The 23,764-nt window shown below is 35.4% G+C and overlaps 2 protein-coding genes, 1 long non-coding RNA gene and 1 other non-coding gene across 4 annotated transcripts; 2 read left to right on the plus strand and 2 right to left on the minus strand.

The window, feature by feature from the left end:
- The first annotated feature begins 21 nt into the window (after positions 1–21).
- LOC132296193 (aldehyde oxidase GLOX-like) lies at positions 22–2,234 on the plus strand. Its single transcript, XM_059794411.1, has one exon. The coding sequence runs from the start codon at positions 22–24 to the stop codon at positions 1,918–1,920; it is 1,899 nt and encodes a 632-aa protein (XP_059650394.1). The 3' UTR covers positions 1,921–2,234.
- A 2,142-nt stretch (positions 2,235–4,376) lies between these two features.
- TRNAA-AGC (transfer RNA alanine (anticodon AGC)) lies at positions 4,377–4,449 on the minus strand. The gene has a single exon. It is a non-coding gene; the product is annotated as a tRNA-Ala (tRNA).
- A 1,330-nt stretch (positions 4,450–5,779) lies between these two features.
- LOC132286961 (uncharacterized) lies at positions 5,780–11,101 on the minus strand. Its single transcript, XR_009472903.1, has 3 exons — positions 10,839–11,101; positions 9,993–10,099; positions 5,780–6,292 (listed from the first exon to the last, which is right to left on the minus strand). It is a non-coding gene; the product is annotated as an uncharacterized LOC132286961 (long non-coding RNA).
- Positions 11,102–19,616: 8,515 nt separating this feature from the next.
- LOC132294893 (homeobox-leucine zipper protein HAT5-like) lies at positions 19,617–21,954 on the plus strand. The gene is made up of 3 exons (XM_059792911.1): positions 19,617–20,039; positions 20,705–21,102; positions 21,394–21,954. The coding sequence occupies exons 1-3, from the start codon at positions 19,913–19,915 to the stop codon at positions 21,841–21,843; spliced, it is 975 nt and encodes a 324-aa protein (XP_059648894.1). The 5' UTR covers positions 19,617–19,912; the 3' UTR covers positions 21,844–21,954.
- Positions 21,955–23,764: the final 1,810 nt, after the last annotated feature.

Consider the following 23,764-nt stretch of genomic DNA (forward strand, 5'->3'; position numbering starts at 1 on the left):
ACGTCCTCCTCCTCATCATCCATGGCTTTCAAGAACTACTACATCTCTCTTCTTCTCTCTCTCATCACCATCTTCTCTCTCCTCACTCTCTCTGATCAAACCAATCTCAAAACCACCCACCCCCACCACTTCACCCGGCCCCGGCCCAAGCAAAAGTTCGGTTTTATGACCTTATTCACCCCCTTCACCCACTTCCCCTCCTTCAGCGTGAGGCCCACCGACGACACCCCTTCCCCCACCACCACCACCACCACCGACGACACCCCCACCACCACCGCCTCCGACGCTGCCACCACCACTGACGCCACCGACAATGTGGCTCCGAATGATGAGCCTAGGGCACCGAAACTACCGGATGGGGAATGGGTACTTCTTCACAAGAGTGTAGGCATATCCGCCATGCACATGCAGCTCATGCATGACAACAAGGTGGTTATCTTCGACCGGACCGACTTCGGAGTCTCCAACCTCAGCCTTGCCAGCGGCCAGTGCCGCCACAACGACGCCATTATTTCTGTGGACTGCTCCGCTCACTCACTTATCTACGACCTCGCCACCAACACCTACCGCCCCCTCACGCTACAGACCGACGTCTGGTGCTCCTCCGGCGCTGTCGACCCCGAAGGCACCCTTGTACAAACAGGCGGATTTCAAACCGGCGACAAGAGAATCAGATTATTTACTCCATGCAAGGATGGGGAATTATGTGATTGGGCCGAATTGCCCCAAAACTTAACCGTCCGGCGGTGGTACGCCACCAACCAAATCCTCCCGGACGGACGGGTCATCATCGTCGGAGGCCGAGCACAGTTCAACTACGAATTCTATCCGAAGAAACCGAAAGAGCTCTATAAGCTCCCGTTCTTGAGAGAAACATCTGACCCATTTGAAGAAAACAATCTATACCCATTCGTGTACCTCTTGCCGGACGGCAACGTCTATATCTTCGCGAACAACCGGTCCATTTCGTACGATTACGTGAATCACCGGATAATTAAAGAGTTTCCGGTGATCCCGGGCGAAAAGAGGAGCTACCCGGCAACCGGAGCGTCGGTGCTGCTGCCTATCCGGTTAACCGGCGGGAACACCAGGTCGCCGGAGGTGGAGGTGATGATATGCGGTGGCGCAAATGGTGGCGCTTACTTGACTGCAGAAAAGCACAGGAAGTTCGTGGAGGCATCAAAAACATGCGGGCGCTTGAAGCTTACGGATCCCAAACCCCAGTGGGTGATGGAAGAAATGCCCATGCCACGTGTCATGCCGGACATGGTGTTGTTACCGACCGGTGATATAATTATCGTCAACGGCGCGAGTAATGGTACGGCCGGGTGGGAGGACGCTCGCGGGCCGGTTCTAAACCCGCTTATTTACATGCCAGGTGAGCCCGACCCGGGTAGGAGATTCAGTGTACAAAAGCCTTCGACAATACCTAGGATGTATCACTCCACTGCGCTGTTGTTGCCAGATGGCAGGGTATTAGTGGGTGGGAGTAATCCTCACTCTGGGTACAACTTCAGCGGAGTGCTGTTTCCAACCGAGCTGAGCCTGGAAGTGTTTCTGCCCCATTACTTGGGCCCACAGTACGATAATCTCCGCCCTACGATCGTGTCTTTGGACGATTTAGATAAGGTGGCAACGTACGGTCACAAAATGGCGTTGAAAGTGAAGTTGAATATGTACCGTCAAGATCTGGGGTTCAGTGTGGCGATGATTCAACCGTCGTTTGCGACGCACTCGATCGGGATGAATCAACGGCTGTTATTTCTTGATGTTGTTGATGTTTCTAAAGCGGAGAAGGATGAGTATAAGGTTTTTGTGAATGCGCCAGCATCGCCGAATCTTGCGCCGCCGGGATATTATATGCTGTTTGTGGTCCATAGTGGAATACCTGGGCAAAGTATTTGGATCAAGATTAAATGATGATGAGGATGATGAAGATAAGATCAATTTTGGTAGTTTAGGGTCTACGAATTTTGTGGGTGTGTTTCGTGGGCCCTAGTTTTCATGATCATAAGTAGAGACATGGATGTAAATTTATTCCCTCAGAAGCCGTCTCCTTGGATATGTCCAAGTGGGGTCTAAATGGTCTTTTTACTTGAATGTATTTTAAAAAGAGAGGCCTTGTTCGATTCTCTCTTTCTGTATGAGAAAATAGTTTTGCTTTTACTTTGTTTTTGATGTAATAATTATTTCATTTGGTGTAGCAAATAAAATATATATTTTTAATTTTTTTATAGGTAAGTTTGAGTCCATGTGAGAGAGTGATATATTCCATGGAGTACCAAAAACATCTCTTAGAACTTGAGAGGAAACAAAAAGTCAAAAGACCACAAATAAAAAATACAAAAATGCAAGTATTCAATAGCTCTCCATATTTAGACAAGCATGAGATTTAATTAGGAATAGCAGCAGGGCGGGGCGGAGATGTCATTTCCCATCCCCATTCTCATTGAATTTTTCAATCTCTATCCCTGCCTCCACCCCGGCTTAAAATTTTACCACCACCCCCATACCCTCCCCGACCCCTTATTTCCAGCCTTACTCCATCCCCGGCCCCGATTAACATATATTATTTTTTTAAAAAAACATAATTTTTCTTATTTTCATATATATACTGAATCTAATTTAGTAATAAATTATTAAATGTAAGAGTATATTAGTAATTTCACACTTAATCGGGGGCGGGAATGGGGAATTTGCCATCCTAGATTTAATGGTATGTCATTTTATTTTAAAAGTAAAAAATGTAGAGTTCAAGTTTAAGTAAAAAAAAAAAAAGAAAAAGAAAAACAAGTTACTTAATTCAGATTTGTAAGAACAAAATTTTTTTCTTCAAAGAACTAAAAATTAAAAATACAATTTTTTGAAAACTCAATTATAAAAAGTCTTTTAAAACATATTTTTGTTTTTTGAATTCTTAAAAATTATTTTTTAAATTTAAACCAAACAAGACCCTAGTTCATTGTTTTTTTTTTCAATCCTATGGAAAACTTTTATCTTATTAAATAAGTAGTAGTACAGGTATTTGACCAATTAAAATTTGGCATCGCTTGTAAGTGTCAATAGTCTTGAGTGATTGAGTTGCTTTCCCTAATATTCATGCCCTAAAAAAAACACTTGGCATCACTTTAACTTTTTAAAATAATTTGGTCTATACATATAAATATTTAAATAGCGTGACCCTTTCAATATGGAAACATGATGATGTCTAAGTGTAAATGATTTTTGATAATTTAAGGGAGAAATCATCCATGAGAAGAACCATGAAGTCAACCTTATGATAGAGGTACTAAAAATTCTCTCCTCATCCATGACTCTGTGTGGAGAATAATATAATTTAAGGGTGTGCTAGTAGCGTACCGAGTCTAGTCTTATTCATTTGTAATGTATTATTTTTTATATTAAGCTGGTGTTTCAGAGTTTGACCTTGTTTTAAATTAGTCATGTGGGTAGAAATGGCAACGAGGTTGCGTATTCTATTGCTAAACTCTCTAGATGCAATGGTTGTACAGACACAGTCTTGGTCCATATTCCTGCGGACATCTACCTTCTTGTCGAGTAGGACATGTATAGGGTGAGGAATGATTCCTATTTTCTGTAATTCCTGTTTGCATGTTGTTTGTCATGCTAAAAAAAAAAAACCTTCAAGTACTCTGGAAGACTATTCTATGAATTTTTAATTTTAATTTTAATATTTTATTTAAACCAAAAAACCTTTTAAGTACTCTAGAAGACTATTCTATGACTATTCTATTGGAAGGGCTTGAATTTTGCGCCTCTGGAATATTTTTCATCTTTTGGGCTTTGAAACAAGGCTTCAACTCTGCAGAAGACATATAGGCATCATCATGGTCTATTTTTATTTGGGTATTTACTCCAATCCTCTATCATTTCTTTCTAAATAATGCCATATTGTTGTGTCTAATTTTCTGTTTTTGTTTTAAGTGCTAACAATAATAATAATAATCAGAAGTAAAAGTTAGTTTTGTTGTTATATTTGTTATTTTGATGTTTACCACAACCCGAAAAATAAAAAAATTAAGAATAAAAATAGGGCTTATTGTGAATCACATTCTTGACCAACCCTTCACACACACACACACACACACATATTATATATATAAAATATCATTTTGTGACTTTAGACAATTAGAATTATAAAAAAAAAATGACTAATGCAATTGACGAAACAAAATTTTATTGAACCGAGTTAGAATAATTCTTTAAAAACTGTACAAGTACAAATTGGCCTTAGACTCTTAAGGCCCCAAGCCCATTTTGTTTTTAACGTGTATGGACCACCTCATAGTCTCATACAGTTTACACAAAAAGGAAATTACTGTTTTCAGAGGGGTAGAAATAGAAAAATTCTTTAATGGAGAAGCGGGGTATCGATCCCCGTACCTCTCGCATGCTAAGCGAGCGCTCTACCATCTGAGCTACATCCCCTTTGCTAAAGCATCCATTAGAAACTATATAAATAACTAGTAGTAATAAATTTAGTATGAGCACTTGGAGAGAAAGGGTATTGTATTTTACTAATTAATATTTACGTATTAAATTAGAGTATTTCTATTTTCTTTCTTATTCATTTTCTTGGAGCAAAATATTAGGAAAAAAAACAAAGAAGGTTACTTCTATTTCTACTATTATAGAAAAGAATATAATGTGTCCAAAGGATGATGAATTTAGAGTTTTGAAATTTATTATGCATCTTTCCATGAAGTCCAGTGACATGTATTGTCACATTTTCTAACGACACATTTTCTAAGGAAATAAGGTTGTGCTCGGTTGTATGGAATTGAAGCATTGGAATTGAAAAAAAAATTTAGTTCAATTTTCCGAGTTGCTTTTATCCAATTCCACCAATTTCAATTTCAATTTCAAAACTCCAATTCTGATCAAAGCCTAAATCAATTCCTTATCCAATTCCTCACCATAAGGCCTCCACTCTTGAGCACCCAAAAATCAAGTGACATAGAGGCTCAGTCCAAACATGGCATAGATATGGGTTACTGTTTTACATGTTTCATTTGATATAACCTTTCTTCAATCCGGAGCTAGAAGATATGAATGGAGTTTCTATGTCAAATTGATAAATCGCTCTGCTGAATTCATTTAATGCATTGGAAGCCTTCTGAATTTCAGTAATGTTACATTGCAACATGCCTATTTTTTTGGCTGATGCCTTATTGACTGCTCTGTGCCCCACTCATCTTTTGCTTCTGTATTCATGATGGTAATGAAGAGCCCTATCAAACAAAGATTAGATACTAAAATGTGTGTCCTTTTGCTTTGGAAAGTAGATCATATACCGCGATGAGGAGTGGTTTGTTTACGAGTAATCTGTTAAGGAATTTAAGGCTTTCAGTTGGGGCTTTGATGTGCTCCATCGATTCAACATTTGCTTCCTCACCATCCTTTCTGGCAGGGGTTGGAGAAGAAGAGGTGTGGCCATGCTTGCAATCGCATTGCTTGGGGGCTTCTTTTTATGCAAGTGTTTAGTGTGGCAGCAACGAACACCTGCTCAATACCAATATGTTATTGACATGGCTTACTCGGGAGGGATGAGCTAGGAACTTGCTATTATATAGGAACTTTACACACTGCCAAGTAATGACATCGGGAATATTAATGACATCACGATCAGCCCCACTCACAATAATCAGACAAAGTTGTCCGACTTTCAGACTCCTAGATAATGGCTTTAAGCTCCATGCTCCAACCAGTTTGGCATCACACAGGATTTCAAAACACAATTCAAACAATGCCACATTTGAGTCAATAGATGACAAATTGCCCTTGCTTTTATAGTTGAAGCAACACAATGTTACTGCCATGTGATACAATGTAAACAGTGAACAGACATTGGATAGAGACTATTGTTTAAGAACTGTGGCAGGTTATTGTATGCATACATACTATACCTACATTTATGAATGTATATATAATTGCAAGTAGACTTCCACAAGGTATCTTGTTCCTGTAAAAGGGTGAATAGGTGAGGACGATTGCAATCAACAAAAATATTGTCAAAGCTTTGTTGTCCTCAATCCACCACTATTGTCACTGCAATTAGACCACCCCATGAGAGTCAGAGGACAAAGTAGTTGGAGAAAGCCGATCTTTGCTGCCTTCCCCGTGCTATGTTCTTATCAAATTTGATCATTTAATGCCTCCAACGCCCAGCGCCACTAGATAGAGGCCTATGAACAACATTGCTGCCTTGCCACTTGCATGCCAGTGGCTTTAGGGAAGGCGAGTGAGCTTGCACTGTGAGTATGACCAAGCCCTGTTCCGAAAAACAAACTTTGCTTAAGCCATTTCAAAGTGAATTTTGACCTGTGATAAACTGATAGGATAACAAAGACAAGTATGTGAATGTTCAAACTCAAAGTTATGTGCATGGAAGTTAAAAGTTGAGGAATGTCATTGGACCATTGAATATCCAGATTCAATCTCAGCTCAACTTTGGGAAGAGCTAGCCTTAAAAATCCTATATCCACACTATCCATTAAGGCATAGTGGGCTTTCTACTAGCCCAAATTCGGCTCCGTCTTGAGAGGATCATCGGGCCATCGATTGCACCAGGCCTAGAAAATATAGAAATTGCCTCAATTTAGCTGCCTAACTAAAAAGATGCTTAGTAAGGGCACAGTGTATTGATTTATATACTGGTGATCATATCTAACAGCTCTTGGTTTCTATCCTTTTTTTTTTTCCCTTGGGAAGAAACTGACTCACCAGTTTGCCCCTAATAAGGGACTCAAACCCTCCCCTTTTGTTTTGGGAGGTAGAGGACATACCGCTGGACTAAAGCCCTTGGTGGTTAGTTTCTATCATTTTAATCATCTATTCATATCAACAGCTCTTGGCTTCTATATGATTATAGCAACTCAATCTAGTATATGAGAGGCATCAAAGGGAGGACTATAACTTCCATCTCATTGACATTCTACAAATTATATGTTATATTACAGAACAGTATGCACATGGTTTACTTAACTTACAACAACAACCACCACCAAAAAAAAAAACAAAGGATGAAGAAGAGGACCAAAGACCTTCAATTTTTGTCACTATTTTGCAACTATTTCTAATTTTTTCCTTTAACTAGAATAATCATGTCAGGACTCAATTCAAAGTTGAATATTTGAAGTTTTTGAACTCCCTATCTAAACTTTGCTGCTTCTCTTCAATCATAATTTGCATTGACCACGAAAAAAAGAATCGAGAATTTAAACAAGAAAAGTTTTGAGTTGGTATAGGATGTTAAGGCTTCAACTCTCACAGTAAACTTTCTACTCCACCATTTATACACCTGTGACTAGAATTGCCAAGGAAAAATCAATTTTAGATGTTCTCAAATGTACCTAAATTAGACGAGACATTTGACTGAATTGTTGAGGACTTTAGTCCCACACATTCGATTATAAATGACTATTGCCATTAGCTATTGCTTTGTATTATTTCATCAATGTATCAGAAATGGATTTCATACTGCACCAGTTTGGGACTACTGTACTTTCTATCTTAGATATCATCTTTCATTAATCTCTTCAATGATTCCTAATTGGTAACGCTAAACAGAAGGCATGTAATATGGCTGTGAGGACCGACAGAATCTTCAATTTGGACCTCTGACTCCTGATTGCAGAAAAATAAAGGCATGCAATATGGATAAAATGGCCGATAAACTTGTTAATCTATATATATATATATTCCCAGTTAACTTGTTAATCTATATTAACACTTCCTAGAGACGATCAAAAGCTCTCTTTCTCTTTCGTGCACATAAGTAGATATGAACCTGAAAATGGTCTATGTTTATAGAACATGTGGTACTACAAATATAAAGTTGTAAACAGAATGAAATTGTGCAAAAATATCAAATTGATTCAACATCTAAATGGCAAATGAAAAGGCAATATATCGATGCAGAAACAGTAATCTTACAAAAAATTTAGAAATTGCTGCACAGAAACTGAATGGAAAGGATTAGTCAATTGATAGGGCAATTGTTTCCCAAGCAACAATGTCATGTATTTTTTATTTATTTATTTTTGGGATAGGAAAATCACACCCATTATTGTGTCATACAGGGTACTCGAACAACTTTTTATTTGAAAGAGGAGGCACCCCTTGGGCTAAACCCTTTATAAGTATCCGATGAACAATATAGAATATACAAGAAAAAATCTATTTCCTCACACAATATTCCTCATATGGATCGAAAGTCAACATAAAAACTGTTACTTGAAAAGAAAAAATCAATCCATCGTCATAGATGTTTCATGCTTCAATAGGGCTAATCTAGAAGTTCTTTAAAAAGGATCCTACTTCTTCAACACCAAAAAGGGAAAAAAGTGGAAAAAGGTTACTACTTAGTACTTCATCATTTTGCTTTTGGTACACAATCTTTAGCACCAATATTAGACAAGTTACACAGAGTTAATAACTAATAAAATTATCAATAGTATACTACCCTGTGAAGGCCATAATAATTTTTTTATATGGAGAGCTTTAATTCTCTGTTTCCATTTGCTCATGAACTCAAATTTACTTCTATTTTCTAATTAGTACCCCCGATTCTCATGTCATATATCGTGTGATACCTTATACGGAGTATTTGGTAGCTATATTTTTGTATAATACAGAATGAACAAATGTACTGACAGTTCTCATTTCAAATGTAGACACTTCTGTTCTACACTTGTGCACGTCGTTTTTTGAACACTGCGCTTATTTTCTTCAACAACTGCTGATGTTGATGTAGGGTTGTTTTTTTGGAGTACTCAGCTTTTGATGGTTATGCATGATTTTCAACGTTACAGAATATGGACATAATGAAAGTTTTGGAAATGTGCTTTGAAAAATATACATTCCTGTTGAAAAAAAAAGACAATTCTTGTCTGTAAGACTGTAACTATCCTTCAAATAACTCGAGTTAAATTGCTACTCTACTAAATAGTTCAATGATAGCTTATCAGAAACAAAAGAATTTATCGTATTCAAAAAGATTTCTCTAATATGATGATATAAGCAGAATGAAGTTTCACCACACAAACAATTAAATCAAACTCTGATCAAGTTAGCAAGAAAGTCTTTGCTGGGAATTTCTATAGTAATGTTCGTACCAACGAGCATTTTTTTTATGGTGGATGCAAAACAGTGTCTTGAGATATAGCGGATCAAACTTATTGTTCATGCCTATCAAAATTCTTACTAGACAAATAGAATAACAGAAAAGGAGAAAACAAATTCTGCCCTCTCTGTTCTTCACAGCCTTGCTAAAATGCTACCTTATCCGGCTCTCCATCTTTCATTCGGTCAATATCTTTCTTTGTATGAGATTAAGGCAAGGATGATCATGAAACATAGAGAAATAGTGCACGTGTATCATGAAAAACGTAATTTTCATTAAATAAAGTTCCTAAAACATCTGATGCTAATTAACGGGCCAGTGGCCTAGCGGTATCGGCCTCTTACTTCCCAAAGGGAGGTCAGAGGTTCAAGTCTCAAAAGAGACATTTGTGTGTGAGTACCAATTAGGAAAAAAGTAAAAAAAAAAGAAAAAAAACATCTGATGCTAGACTATGTACTCCTAGTGGTGATAGCCCTTACTTTTTCAATATGACCTCATTCTAGATGCCATGCAGTGTATCTTGAACAACAATGAAGAATTAATGAGCCACAGCTTTCAATGATAAGCTTGAACGAGAACTAATTTGATGTCAACTTGTGTACTATAAGATGCTTAATTTTACGTTGGAAGAGCAAAATTTCAAAAACAAAAAGCAATCCATGGAAGTAAAGCAACCCTACTGAATTTGACAAAAGAGATGGGGGACCTCATACTCTACCTACCATAGAGACTTTTATCGCAATCACCATGTTGCTTGCAAGAAACAAAATCAAGTAAGAGAAGCGCACATAAAAGTCATCTCTTAAAAGCTTTCTACATAGAATATGAGGGTGGACAAAATACTTACTCTGCCTCCAGGAATCTTTTTTTTTTCTCCTCATCTCAAGAATTCATGGAAAAGCAAGGTTGATGATGCGCATCCCCAAATGCTGCCGTTGAATTCATGCTCCAAACCTACACGCCATCTTGTACTTAGCTGTTTTTCATTAATCAAACCTTGACTAACCATAACCATAATTATATATTTATAAATAAACACGAACGTGTAATATAAATGAGTCATTACTTTACATAATGGTAAAAGTTCGGATTGACAATGACAAAAATGCGGTTTGCATCTAGAGCAGCCACTTTATGTAAAATCATCCAAATGTTAGTTCTTAGTCTTCCCCCTAAAACCTACATACAATGGGCATTGCCCAAAACCCGTAGAGCGATTCAAATGAATCAAGAATTATTACAACGCCGTTAGAATGAAATACAAGATTAATTAGAAAAGAATTAATCCAAAAAAAGTACATCCCCATACTATTGCTCTGCCTTTTATGTCATGATAAAAAGCAGAAATAGGAAGGGGAACACCAAGTGGGTTTTTCATGACATAAAAGGCGGAGCAAGACCATGGCGATGTACTTTTTTGGATTAATCATACTCTCTCTCTCTCTCTCTATATATATATGCATTGCTTTCACAATGTATTCACGTAGTTTGTTCTTAACAACTGAGAAAATCTACATTTACACATTTATTCAAACAGCTGCTGAGCGATCTTGATGAAATTCCCAAATGTGCATGTGTAGCAATAATACTACTTCATGTACACAATTAATGGTTAAAACCACAAACTCAAGCAATAAAATTATGAAGAATTTATCACCAAGACCTTCTAATAAATTTCAAAGGCAACACCTACAACATTGTCATGCTAAGTCACACAAGGCAGGAGCGGGAGAGGGAGACACGGTGCAAGAGGTGGAGCACAAAAATGGCAAAATCTAAATCACACAAACTTTTAAGAGCGAGAGTGAGAAAACATTATCAATTTTAAAAAATTATGTGACCGAGAATATAGAGAACTTTGTAACCGTTGCAACGTTCAATAACGGAATAAGCCGAAGGGAAAAGCATTTGTCGTCAATTACTCCTAAAAAAGGAAAAAGGGGGTGTTTTTCTGCAGGGTGATACTATTCCTGACCAGAATAACATGTACAAAGAAAGGTTATTCTTTTATCAATTTGGGTAAAGTACAGTCACACTCCTTGAGATTTGACAAAAGAACACTTAGAAGAAACTTATTTATTTTTTTGGACAAAGATACCCCCTAAAGGTTAAAAAATGGATAAAAATACCCCTTTACATGATAAATTGACCAAGTTACCCTTTGACGTTTATGAGACTTTTTTAACTTTACAATTTAATAAATTGGACCAATCTACTCTCATGAACAATTTATGCATTAAAAAAAATGTAATAAAAAAAGGCTTTATATTGTTCACTTTTTTTATTTTTTTTATTTACTTTATAAATGTCACAACTTCTTAAAAATGTAGACGTCTAAAATAATTTTTTGCTCCAATACATATATTTCAAATAAATTATATTTTGTTATTACTTCTTTTCTTTTTCTTTTTTCTTTTTAAATTAAGATGTTTAATTCTTTCATCTAAAAAAATTAAACCAATCTCTTTTCCTTAAAAATAAAAAATATGGTACCAGTATAACTTTATGCATCTTAAATTATATATCAAATATTATGCATTTCCCAATATAAAAGGGGAAAAAAAGAAAAGAAAAAAAAAGGCATGGATAAAGTTAAGATGCATAAAGTTATACTGATATCTATTTTCTTTTATGTTGGGAAATGCATAATATTTGATATATAATTTAAGATACATAAAGTTATATTGGTACTATATTTTTTATTTTTAAGGAAAAGAGATTGGTTTAATTTTTTTAGATGAAAGAATTAAACATCTTAATTTAAAAATAAAAAAAGGAAAAGAAAAGAAGTAATAACAAAATATAATTTATTTGAAATATATGTATTGAATTAAAAAAATATTTTAGACGTCTACATTTTTAAAAAGTTGGGACATTTATAAAGTAAATAACAAACAAAAAAAAAAAAAAAAAAAAAAAAAAAAAAAAAAAAAAGTGAACTATATAAAGTTTTTTTTTTTCCTTTTTTTTATGCATAAATTATTTATGAGGGTAGATTGGTCCAATTTATTAAATTGTAAAGTTAAAAAAGTCTCCTAAATGGTCAAAGGGTAATTTGGTCAATTTTTTTTATGTAAATGGGTGTCTTTGTCTATTTTTGAACATTTAGGAGGTGTCTTTGTCTAAAAAACAGATAAGTTTCCTCTGAGTGTCCTTTTGTCAAACCTGAGGGGGTGTAGTTGTATTTTACCCATCAATTTAATATTGCACATTATAAACACGTTATCAATTTAATATGTCACATTGTAAACACGTATTCCCTACCGGAATAACGTGGTTTTCAACTTAATTTCATTAAATAAACATGTTATAAAAAATAGATTAAGTACAAAAAAATATTAATTTTTAGCATTTTATATAAAGAAAGTGACTGTCTTATTGTACAGATTTATATTCCCGCACAATCCATTATTCTGTAGCTCCAATAAGCCCCTTTGAAATTACTATTGAACTACTAAAAAGAATTATTTTCTCTTTTTATACTTTTTTTTTCTAATAATAAAGAAGTTTATGTATCCATTTACTAGTGTTTATCAGTTTAAATTATTCACGAGTGTAAATCAGAATTCAAAGGTTCAATTCAATAATTGAGAATTAATCATCATTTGATTTGGACATTAAAGATAGAGATGAATTGCCATTGATTACTTGTTTCATAGTTAATCTTTTAAAATATCCCCATTTCTTAACATGTAGTCTCTTTCAAACCAAAGCAGAAGAGAAAGAAAAATGTTCTGTCCTATCTTTATTTAATGGAAGAGAATTGTTAGTCGCAAGTGTTGATTACCAGACCGAGTCACAAGATAATAAGATCAAGTTCGTCCAATTGATTTGTAAATATGGATGTATATAACTTTAACGTTTGAAAGGAGAGAAAAAATTTGAATGAAAGAAAAAGAAGAAATGATAGCTGAGATATATTTAGGGAATTGATTGCATATTTCTTTATTTAATGCATATTTTCACTAATTTAATTATATCGTTTTTTGCTCATTCACCTATGCATTCTCAATCAGCATCTTCTCATCACAACAGATATTATCATTCCCTCTATGGCACCTTTGTTGACTTTGAAGACATTCCATTGATAAACATTGCACCCAAGGGCGGAGCCCACCCCCAAAAAAAAATTTCTTTTTTACTTTAGGCAATTTTAACCAGTCAAAAAGAAAAAAAAAAAGAAAAAAAAAAGAAAAAAGAAGAAGAAGATGAAGATGAAGATGAAGAAAGAAAGAAATAAATAAATAAAGAAAAGTATTGCCAGTATTAACCCACTCAAATAAATATTAGCACACTTCATTGACAATTTTTAAATTCGCCCTTCATCGCAGCAATGTTAGACTAAATCAATTTACTCCAATTATGGCTGCCATTGGTAGTATAACACTGCAGTTACCAGTTTCAACACTAGTGTCTAGCCCTCCTGAGTCTTCATCTTTTTCATCTGCATTTTTTACGGTTGACCTCGAAACAATTCTTAATCAAGTTTTGATTGGAATACAAGGTGCATCTAATTATTTTCTTTTTCCTATACCAGGTAAAAATTCATGTTAGTATTTTGACTCTACTTGCTGCAATGACACGACATCTGACTTCACTTTTCTTACTACTCAAGTAGTCAAACTCCTATACCTTACTAACCTGTCATACACACCAACGTTGGATCCAACATGACCAACAATATTTCTCATTCTTAATTATCTGTTTCTTATGTCTATCTTGGACAATTGTATGTACGACCTCTCTCTATATGCATACTCTCACTGCCGTTGTTGCATCTACAGAGGTTAATTTCCTTCTCTTGAGTTATGACAGTCTCGTTTAGGTCATGCTTCTTTATGTCGTGTCTAAACCTTAGCCTATAAGGGTTTATTAGGTCAAGTTAAAGTTAAAAGTGAGTCTTGTGTTTCTGCTCTTTTTGATCTTATTCGCTATGATGTTTGAAGACCTTCTCTTGTATCTACAATTTGGGTTGGTTGGGGTGGGGGGAAGAAGGGGGTTGTATTTTTTATTAAAATTTGTCCTAAGCTGCTTAACATATATTGTGATTTTGTCAAAATGGTTTCAACTCAGTTTTCTAAAAAACATCAAAACTTTTCATTTTGACAATGCTTTAGAATATAAAGAAAATGATTTATTTATTTATTTATTTAATTTATTTTTTTTCAAATACTAAAACATTATGGCATTATACCTCACACATCTTACCCAATCATATCATAGTAGAATAATCGTGATGAGTGTAAACTTCGACACATTTTAGAATCATTTCACTCACTCATTCTTTTTGCTTCTATTTCTGTCTCTTTATAGAGGGAAGTAGCTCTTACTATTGTATTCACCATCAATTGTGTACCATCATCTCTCTTGCACAACCAAATACCATATAAACACATCTTTGGTAAATTCTGATACTACAACAATCTTAGAGTTTTTGGGTGTGCTTACTTTATTCTTCTCCAACCCTACGAGGGCACTAAATTACAACCACGTGCTTAACTTTGTTGCTTTCATGGGTATGGAATTGAACATAATGAGTATCAATGCTTTGTTCCAGTCTCTAAACAACCCAAAGTCACTCGCCACGTTATCTTCTAAGAACACAATGTTTCATACGTTGTTCAAATTCAGTGTTCCTAACAATCCATTTATTGTTCCTCTAGTAGCATTCTCTATAGATATTTTTCCTAATTCTCAACCTTCATAATCATCATGAGTGGTTGATCCTCTTTCGAACGAGTTTCAATTACTTGGCCCATCTGAGATACCTAATAATACATCTACTTTAGATTTTTATTATTCTACTTGAGTCACCTGCATATCTTAGCGATTTTTATTACTATTATGTCCTTGCAACCTTACGTGAACCTCACACCTTTCGTGAGACATCCTCTAACCTTTTGTGACAGCAAGCAATAAAAAAAGAGTTAGATGCATTGGCCAAAATTCAGACATGAAATCCAGTTGATTTGCCTTCTGAAAAGTGTGTTGTTGAATGCAAATGAGTATACAAGATTAAATCTCGTTCAGATGGTAATGTTGAGCGCTACAAGGCTCTACTTATAGTAAGAGGGTTCACACGCGAATATAACATTGACTTTAAGATGACATTTGCACTTATTGCAGTTATTTCCTCTGTTCGTACTCTTATGTTGAGTGCTGGACTAAATTGGTGATGAATGTTTAGGGATTATTGCTATTCAACACATTTTAAATTCTAAATTCAAAATCACATAACAAACTAGTTAAATTTAAATTTAGATCGAAGAAGATCTCGGGTCATGCTTGTTGTGTTTTAAAATAAAGTACTATCATTATTTTAAGTGCTGAAGCATTAATTATAAATTGGGAATATTTATAATAAATAAATAAAAAAATTAAGTGTTCGCGAGGTAAGTGAGTGTACGGTCATTTAAAAACTTTACAGTGTCACTTGCCTTTTTAATTGAGTTTATCAACCAAGTAGCAGTTACCCAGAATATTAAAAACAGTTGCATAGTTTTGAGTGATACAATTTTAAAAAAAGAAAGCTAACTGCAAAAGGAACATGGCTTGCATGAGCAATTCGGCTCGAAGTGTCGGCGCCTGCTGAAATTCAGGAAGAAGAAGACAAGGAGAGTGGCGCAGAGTAGCCGGATATACACGAAAATGCTGCGGCTTCACTAAGCGGCGACCCGATATGGAGCCAAAGAGCCAACGTTGCAAGTAGAGGGGTGGCCATTCCGATACAAGAAAGGTAAAGAAAAGAAAGGAAAGGAAAAGAAAATGCAGATCCATGGGTGAGTCATCATCTCTCTCTCCCTCCCCCCTCCCTAAAAAAGGGCCGAGCGATAACGACTGATGGGACATGTTGCTTTTGTTCTCTTCCCCCTACCTATCTCCTCGTTGTCATCTACATTTTCTCTCTCATCTCAATTTACCAAAATAACCCCTGTCCTACCCCTATTTCTTTATACACATATATTCTTTCTATTTTTGAGATACTCCTAATTTAATTTTTTTTTTTTTATTTTTAAAATAAAAGGTAGAAGGGTCAATTCACCGTGGACATAAAAATAAGTGTGGAGTTCAGTTTTCTAGTTAATGCAGATTTAAATTATTTTAAAAAATCAAACTGAAAATTAAAATATTATAAATAAAAATTTTTATTTTGGCTGATAGTTTTTAAAATTTAATTAAAATATTTTTTATTTTTTTAGTTCTTAAAAATTATTTTTAGAAAACTGAACAAATTAGAGGGACCCTATAATATTCATCTTAGATGGACTTTATAATACTCATTTAGGGACACCAAAAAGATAAATTTTCTTGTACGCCAAAACTCAATGTTGGGTGTCGGCTCCTCAAAATCTTTGAATTTGGCCTTATCAATTCAATTCATCTTTTGAAATCACACCCATTGCATATAAATGCGGGCAATGAAAGCTTGACCTCCCAACCCGAGAGGGATCACAAGCTCGAGTGGGTTTCTTCCCTGTGTTGCGGTGTGTGAATTTCTAGTTATGGTGGCAAAAAACTAGAAATAAAAACTACATAAATACAATATTTGGATTAAATGATTATAATTTACACCTTTTCTTTGTCTTTTTGGTACTCATTTTAATCACACGTTTTTAAGGGCACTACTTTTTTTTTGGCTGGCACCGGAATTCATCTGGGCAGCGCTCCTTCGGGACCCACCTCAGGCTACAAATTGGGGATACTGTCGATGGCCCCACACCTCAGCAACAATTTCAGTCGGGCACTATTGTTGCCTACAAAAAGAATCCATGGTTATTTAGGTCCTTTTTGTGAACAAAGTTGGAGCATAGGTTCGGTATTTTTTTTTTTTTTCAAATAAAAAAACAAGAGTGGGGTTTGCTGTTAAATTCTTAGTAGAGGAAAATGTATTATATGTATGTATGTTTGTATTATTATGTATATGTAATATTATCTTATTAAGTTATTATCTTATTCTTTTTCTTTGCAAAATTATTTTTGGTATCTTTTCTCTAGAAATTTGTCAGAAGCTTTAAAAAATATTTTTGAATAAACAAAAAATTAAAAAGAAAAAGTGGATAATAATAATTAAATTTAGAAAAATAAAAAGAATATGAAGAACACGTACACATATATCTCAACATGCACTCGAAAGGAACTTGACAATGCTGAACCTGCCCAAGAGCCCAAGGCCCCAAGGCCTTGACAATCTCCAAAAAAATCCAATTTCTGTCGGAAAACAAGGTCTTCTAAATGTTGACTAAAGTTTATGATAAACATTAGATCCATTGAATGATGATGTACCAAACAAATTTAATCAAGAATCTAGAATCTAATGAATGATTCATAGAATTTTCCTTCGATGCTAACCAAATAAAAATGTTTGGTGGTTCAGAAGGCTTCAATGTTAAAATATAATTATAGTTCCTAAATAAAAATATTTGTATAATAGAAAGCATATTTTTTTTTTAATTATTTGTATGAAAAGATTCCGGATTATAAACAATGCCTTTGAAAGGTTGACAATGAAACGAATTACTTCTTCTGTCTCGAAATAATTGGACATTTTGTGAGTCACATTTTTTAAAGTGTCCAATTATTTTGAGACGAAAGGAGTAAATTAATTTAATTTGAAAGCTTAATTTAATTTAATTAATTTATTTATTTTGAGTCATACATTTCGTTTATGGTATTGTATGCATTGCAAAATTGAACCAACAAAAAAAATAAATGAAACAAGGTAGTGCTAACAAGAACACTAGAAGCTCGCATTGAGCGGAAGCGCAAAATTGATAATTCACACAGAGTGGGAGTGGGGATGAGAATGAGAAAGGAAGCCAAAGGGTGCTCAAAGTGTGATAATGAAAGTACATTCGAAACGTGAGAATAACACCTATTCAAAAAAATTGTATGGCTTAGAGTTAAACTAATCACTACCTTAGTAAATTTTTTAATTTTTTTCACAAGACTTTTGAAAAAGGCAATTACTTATAATTAATCATTTGATATTCAAGAATTCACAAAGTATGTGATATCAGAGATTAAAAGTAAAAATCAATTTAAAATTTGAAAAAAAAAAAATAGTATTAAAAACACTGACCATGTACAACTTGCCCACACTTACTTTTTCCCATTATAACCAAAAATAATATACTGTATTTTATTAAAATTAGGGTAAAGTGCATCAAACCCCCCTGAACTATTGGGGTATGTGCAAGAAACCCCCCTGAACTATAAAAGTTGCAAAAAAATCCCCCTGAACTATTAGGGTATGTGCAAGAAACCCCCCTGGACTATAAAAGTTGCAAAAAACCCCCCTAAACTATTTGGTATGTGCAAGAAACTCCCCTGAACTGTATATTTTTTTTACAGTTTACCCCATTCGCGCGAATTAATTGACTGAAAGGGACGATGAAGCCGAGGAATTTGTTGCTGGAATCGGTGGGTCTCCTGTCATAGCTCCATCATAGCCGTTGCACCACCAGCCAGATCCGTCGGCCATATATATCGTACTTCTCTGCACCGTTGCGTCAGCCCATCGCCGTCACCGCCTTGCCTGCCATTTAGCTCACCTTGCTTGCCGGTCCATTCCACCATCCATTTCAAGCTCGCCGGCCCATTCCGCCATCTCCATAGTCGAGCACACCACCGTTCGTGTTGCGAGCACACAACCGTCCACAGTTCACCGCCGAGCCCCCCTTGACCTTGCTGCCGCCTCCACAGTTCACGGCCGAGTCAACCGAGCTCTCATCACAACCGAGTCCTCCGCTCACAAGCCTCCATCATTCGAGACCGAGCCATCCCGCCGACCTCAGATTTCTTTGGTCTCTTCTCTCTCTCGCTCTAGCTCTCTGTTTTGGGTTGTGTTGGGTGAAAAACATCTTTTGGCAGAAAAAAAAATTGTAAGAAGTGTATAAATTAAAACGACGCAGTGTGCTATAAGGGTAAATTGGTCTTTCAAAATTTTCGGTGCCGGAAGCTGATGTCATGGTGGTAAATTGCAACAAAATCATAGTTTAAGGGGATAAATCGTAACAAAATCATAGTTCAAGGGGGTTTTTTGTAGTTCAGAAGGGTTTCTTGCAAATGACTAATAGTTCAAGGGGGTAAATTGTAACAAAATCATAGTTCATGGGAGTTTTTTATAATTCAGGGAGTTTCTTGCAAATGACTAATAGTTCAAGGGGGGTTTAATGCACTCTACCCTTAAAATTGTTGTACCAATTGCTTTTATATATTGTATATTGATCTCGTAAGATTAACTGTGCTAGAATATAATGTTAAAAAAACTATCGGTTAGTGCTAAATTATACTATTCTTCTAGTATTGTATTTGTATTGTATTTATTTTTGGGCAATTGTTATGGTACGGTATTATTTTCCATAATATTGCTACAGAAGGGGTATTATAGTAACTTCAGAAGTTATAGCCTGTTTACCAAGCAGAGGAGCCTCCTTGTTATAAGGCCCCAACGGGCTCTCCTGCACAGAGAACTCTCTCTCTCCCCTCTCTCTCTCTCTCTCTCTCTCTCTAACTCTGGTTTGATTCATCCTCCCTTGCCGCTCCTCTGTGTGTCTCTCTCTGTGCTTCTTCTGAGTGATGGGTGTGAGCTCTGCGTACTCTCATAATTATCACATTACTATAATCCTCATCACCAGCTTCTTCCGTCACAAGCCCTAGATCAATTTCAACCCATTTCAACTCTGCTTATTCTTCTTCTTCCATAAAAACCTAGAAATATGATCGTTTGATTCCCCAGAAAATTCAAATTCAGGAAGAAAAAAAGCTATGGAGAGTGGAAGACTCTACCACCATAGTTCCAACATGAACTCTTTACTCCAAAATGAAAGACTCCCTTCTTCTTCTGAGGTTCTTGAGTCTCTCTGGCTCTCCAACTCTTCCCCTTCTTTTCATGGTAATTAATTTTCTCTAATACCCATTTTTCATATACTTTCCTCCTTTTTTGGTTGCAATTTTCTGTTCTTCACTTGTTGTTTTCAATTACCCATGATTGGCTTTTTGTTTTGAAGTTTGAATTATTTCAATTTTTGTCTGTGGTTTTATTTATAAATCAATTGAAAGTCTAACACTTACCCATCTATTTGTTTCTGTATCTAAATCTGTAGTAACCTCTGATTTGTTACTTATTGGATTAAAATGTTTTCTTTTATACTAGTAGAGATCAAATTTTCCTAGTTTATAATGCCATAGATTTTTTTGTTTGTTTAGTTGTTGATGATAAACAGAGGAGCTCTGTTTATTCTTAATGATGATTTGGAAGTGTTGAAACTTTGAATTTATTCTATAATATATTAGGTTATTTTTGTAAAATTGTTGTCTATATTGTTGATTTTCTTTGTTTTGTATTGGAATTTAGCTTGCAGTGTACCATAAAAGCTGTATTTTTTTTTTTTTTTTTTCCTGGTTTATTTCTCTTCCTTGCTTTATATTTTAATAAAAAAAGATTTAGTAATTGAACACTTAATGGGAGTGAAAAATATCCAATAAATCATTCTCTTCTGAATTACCCACTTGTGAATTTTGCAACTAATGTGAGAATCGTATGCTATAATGGTTCAGGTTCATCAACATCCGTAGTTAAATTCGAAGATGCTCGAGGAGGGAACACAACAGATAGATTGCTTTTCCCTCCAATTGACAAGGAAGACAATGGCAATGAGGATTATGATGTGTGCTTCCATCAACCCGAGAAGAAGAGGCGACTCACCACGGATCAAGTCCAGTTCCTTGAGAGGAATTTCGAGGTGGAGAATAAGCTCGAACCGGAGAGGAAGGTGCAGCTTGCCAGAGAACTTGGTTTGCAGCCTCGGCAAGTTGCCATATGGTTTCAAAACCGACGAGCCCGGTTCAAGACCAAACAGCTTGAGAAGGACTATGATTCTTTGAAATCAAGCTATGATAAGCTCAAGGCCGACTATGATTCCCTCCTCGAGAACAATGAAAGCTTGAAAAATGAGGTAGTCCTCCGTAAACACAGACGTTTTCTGAAAACAGTTTTTTATATTTTTTAAACTTGAAAAATGAGGTAATAGAGACTTTGGGATTCGATTACTTGTGTTCTGAAAACAGTTTTCGAGAATTTGATAAAGAGAAGAAAAAAACATCCGGTTTTACACTTTTTCTTTGAAATTAGGCCTTTTTGACTTGATTTTAGTTTTCAAACTTTCGAGGTCCACAATTTTTTATTTACAGTGCTAGTTGGCCTTAATAGTTCATTGTTAATGTTCAAATTGTTCCTTTTTCAACAGGTTCTTTTGTTGAAAGACAAACTGCTTTTCAAAGAGAAAGACAAGACCAATGTCGAACAATTTGATCCCATTAAGCCAGTGGAAGCAGAACCTCAAAGACCAATTCAGGACACGAATTCTGAAAACTTATCGAATGTGGCAATGGTGGCCTGCAAGCAGGAAGATGCAAGTTCAGCGAAGAGCGATGTTTTTGATTCCGAGAGCCCACATTACACCGATGGGAACCACCGATGTTCTTCGCTGTTAGAGCCTGCGGATTCTTCTCATGTTTTCGAGCCAGACCAGTCCGATTTCTCACAAGACGAAGAAGATGATCTCGGGAGGAGCCTTTCGCCGCCGCCTTGCTTGCCAAAACTCGAAGATGATGGGTGTTACGACGACACGCCTGTGAATTGTTACCATCTGGTATTCCCAGCTGAAGATCAAGCCTCTTGGTTATGGCCTTATTGAGTTCTTATCATTTAGGGGGCGTTTTTACATTTCTCAGTAAAGCAATTTTATGTGCTACTCTGCTGTAGTTGATGTTTGAAAGCAATAAAACATGTTCTTTTGTGCTCTCAACCCAGAGTTATGGTCAGCAGTGTTTTATTCTGTTAGGATTTAAATTTTAAAGTTAGAAACTCTCTAATGGATTAAGTTTTTAGACTAGATGGTGATAATTGTAGCCTAAAATTAAAATTGAAAAATGTGTTTACTCTTATGCTCCGTTTGGTACGAAGGAAGAAAATTGGATGAAAGAGAGAGGAAGAGGTGAATAAGATATCCTTAAGGAAGAGATTGTGTGTCTCTTGTTTAGTTGGATGAAAGAGAAGTAATACATTACTTGTTTGTCAGGAGAGTAGAGAAGATGGTTAATTATAAGAAAAGTTTTATAATTTAATTTTTTTTAATAATAGCCAAGCATTTTTTCTTTTGTGTCTTCCGTTCATATTCAGGGGATAAAAATTTACAGAGGAGGAAGGATGACAAATCCATTCTCTTTTCTCTTTTCTCTTTGCTTTCTCTCTACCAAACAAAGTAATTTTGCTTATTCCTTCATATCTTCTCTCCACCCCTCTTCTTTCCTTCCTACCAAATAGAGCATTAAGGACCCGAATAAAAAATTTAAATATTAAAGTTACATAAAAAAAGTTACATTTTCTCTACATTTGGTTGGATGGAAGAGAGGAGGTATAGAGAAAACTTTCATTGTTTGATTGGGAATAAGCGAAGAGTGTGAGCAAGGAAGGTGGGAAAATGTTTTATCCGTGGGCAATATTAAGCAGCAAAGAGGAAGAAAAGAAAGAAAAGAAAGAAAAGCTACTTTACAAATATGTAACACTGATCAGAGTCTTTAATCACTTACAAAATCACATGTTAAATCCTACGAAATTTATATGAGGGTATAAAAAAAATTTGTGTCACACCATCCACTATTTACATTCTCTCTTTCATTCAGTTAAACAAAAAGTTAGGAGGAGACAAGTTTTCTTCTTTAGAGATGCCTTATCCATCCATTCCCTTTCCCTTTCATTTATTTTTTTCATCCCTCTAACCAAATGGAGGATTAACAATTTAAACTTTTAGAGTAGACAATGATTACATTGCGATGGAATTTTTTTTGTTTTCCAGGTCAGCAAATTAATTTTCTGGTTTTGTAGGTGAAAAAGATTGGCTCCACTTAATTTCTGAGTAGTTAGAAGATGACAATTGTCTTGTTTGGCTTAATTGAAAATGGAGAACTTTTAAGTCACTTTCCAGGATAAAGTAACAGTGTCATCAACAGCATTTGGAAGTTTACCTAAGAATGGGGGAAAAAGAAGTTAGGCTCAAGCGTGAGATTTTTTTTCACATTCTGTGTGCTTCTGAAAACTGTGAACCAACACGTGCAAATGGTCTCATAAAACACACCCACTGAATTGTTTTAAAGGCAATTGCTTGTATATTTTAACTTGTGAAAGCAAAGGCATTGTGTTTTCTTAGAACAACGTGACAACACAAAGTTAAGTAGAAAGATGAGAAAAGTGGTGAATATATTCTTTTAAAGTCAATTTTTTTGAATGGTGTATTCCTACATATTCTTCAATTGGCAATGACTTTTACCTTGCTTTTCATTTCATTTTAGGTAAATTTTGAATACGGTAATCTATGCAAATCATACGTGTCAATTAAATCTGAGTGATTTTGCCTCCTGTTTTTAAACCCAGACGACTTTTAACTTACTTTATTTCGACAATCGGGATGTCCGGAGATTTGCCCCAACAAACCTTAGGGATTTACTTTTAACTCGCTTTGCCTACGTAAGAATGTTGACATTCTCACTTCAAATACAGAAAAACGGAAGTCTTGTTTCTCTGTACACATTGTTAATTGTGATGCATTTAGACCAAAC

Source organism: Cornus florida, unplaced genomic scaffold (genome assembly GCF_030987335.1).
Source record: "Cornus florida cultivar Cherokee Brave unplaced genomic scaffold, ASM3098733v1 CherokeeBrave_3.0.0_Hap2_Chr02, whole genome shotgun sequence".
In the NCBI taxonomy this organism is placed as follows: domain Eukaryota; kingdom Viridiplantae; phylum Streptophyta; class Magnoliopsida; order Cornales; family Cornaceae; genus Cornus; species Cornus florida.

Bases quoted from the DNA above. Each gene is read 5' to 3' on its own strand.
- LOC132296193 (XM_059794411.1), top strand. From the start codon at position 22: ATGGCTTTCAAGAACTACTACATCTCTCTTCTTCTCTCTCTCATCACC.
- LOC132294893 (XM_059792911.1), top strand. From the start codon at position 19,913: ATGGAGAGTGGAAGACTCTACCACCATAGTTCCAACATGAACTCTTTA. The intron at 20,040-20,704 runs GTAATTAATTTT...ATAATGGTTCAG, and splicing joins CTCTTCCCCTTCTTTTCATG to GTTCATCAACATCCGTAGTT. The intron at 21,103-21,393 runs GTAGTCCTCCGT...CTTTTTCAACAG, and splicing joins ATGAAAGCTTGAAAAATGAG to GTTCTTTTGTTGAAAGACAA.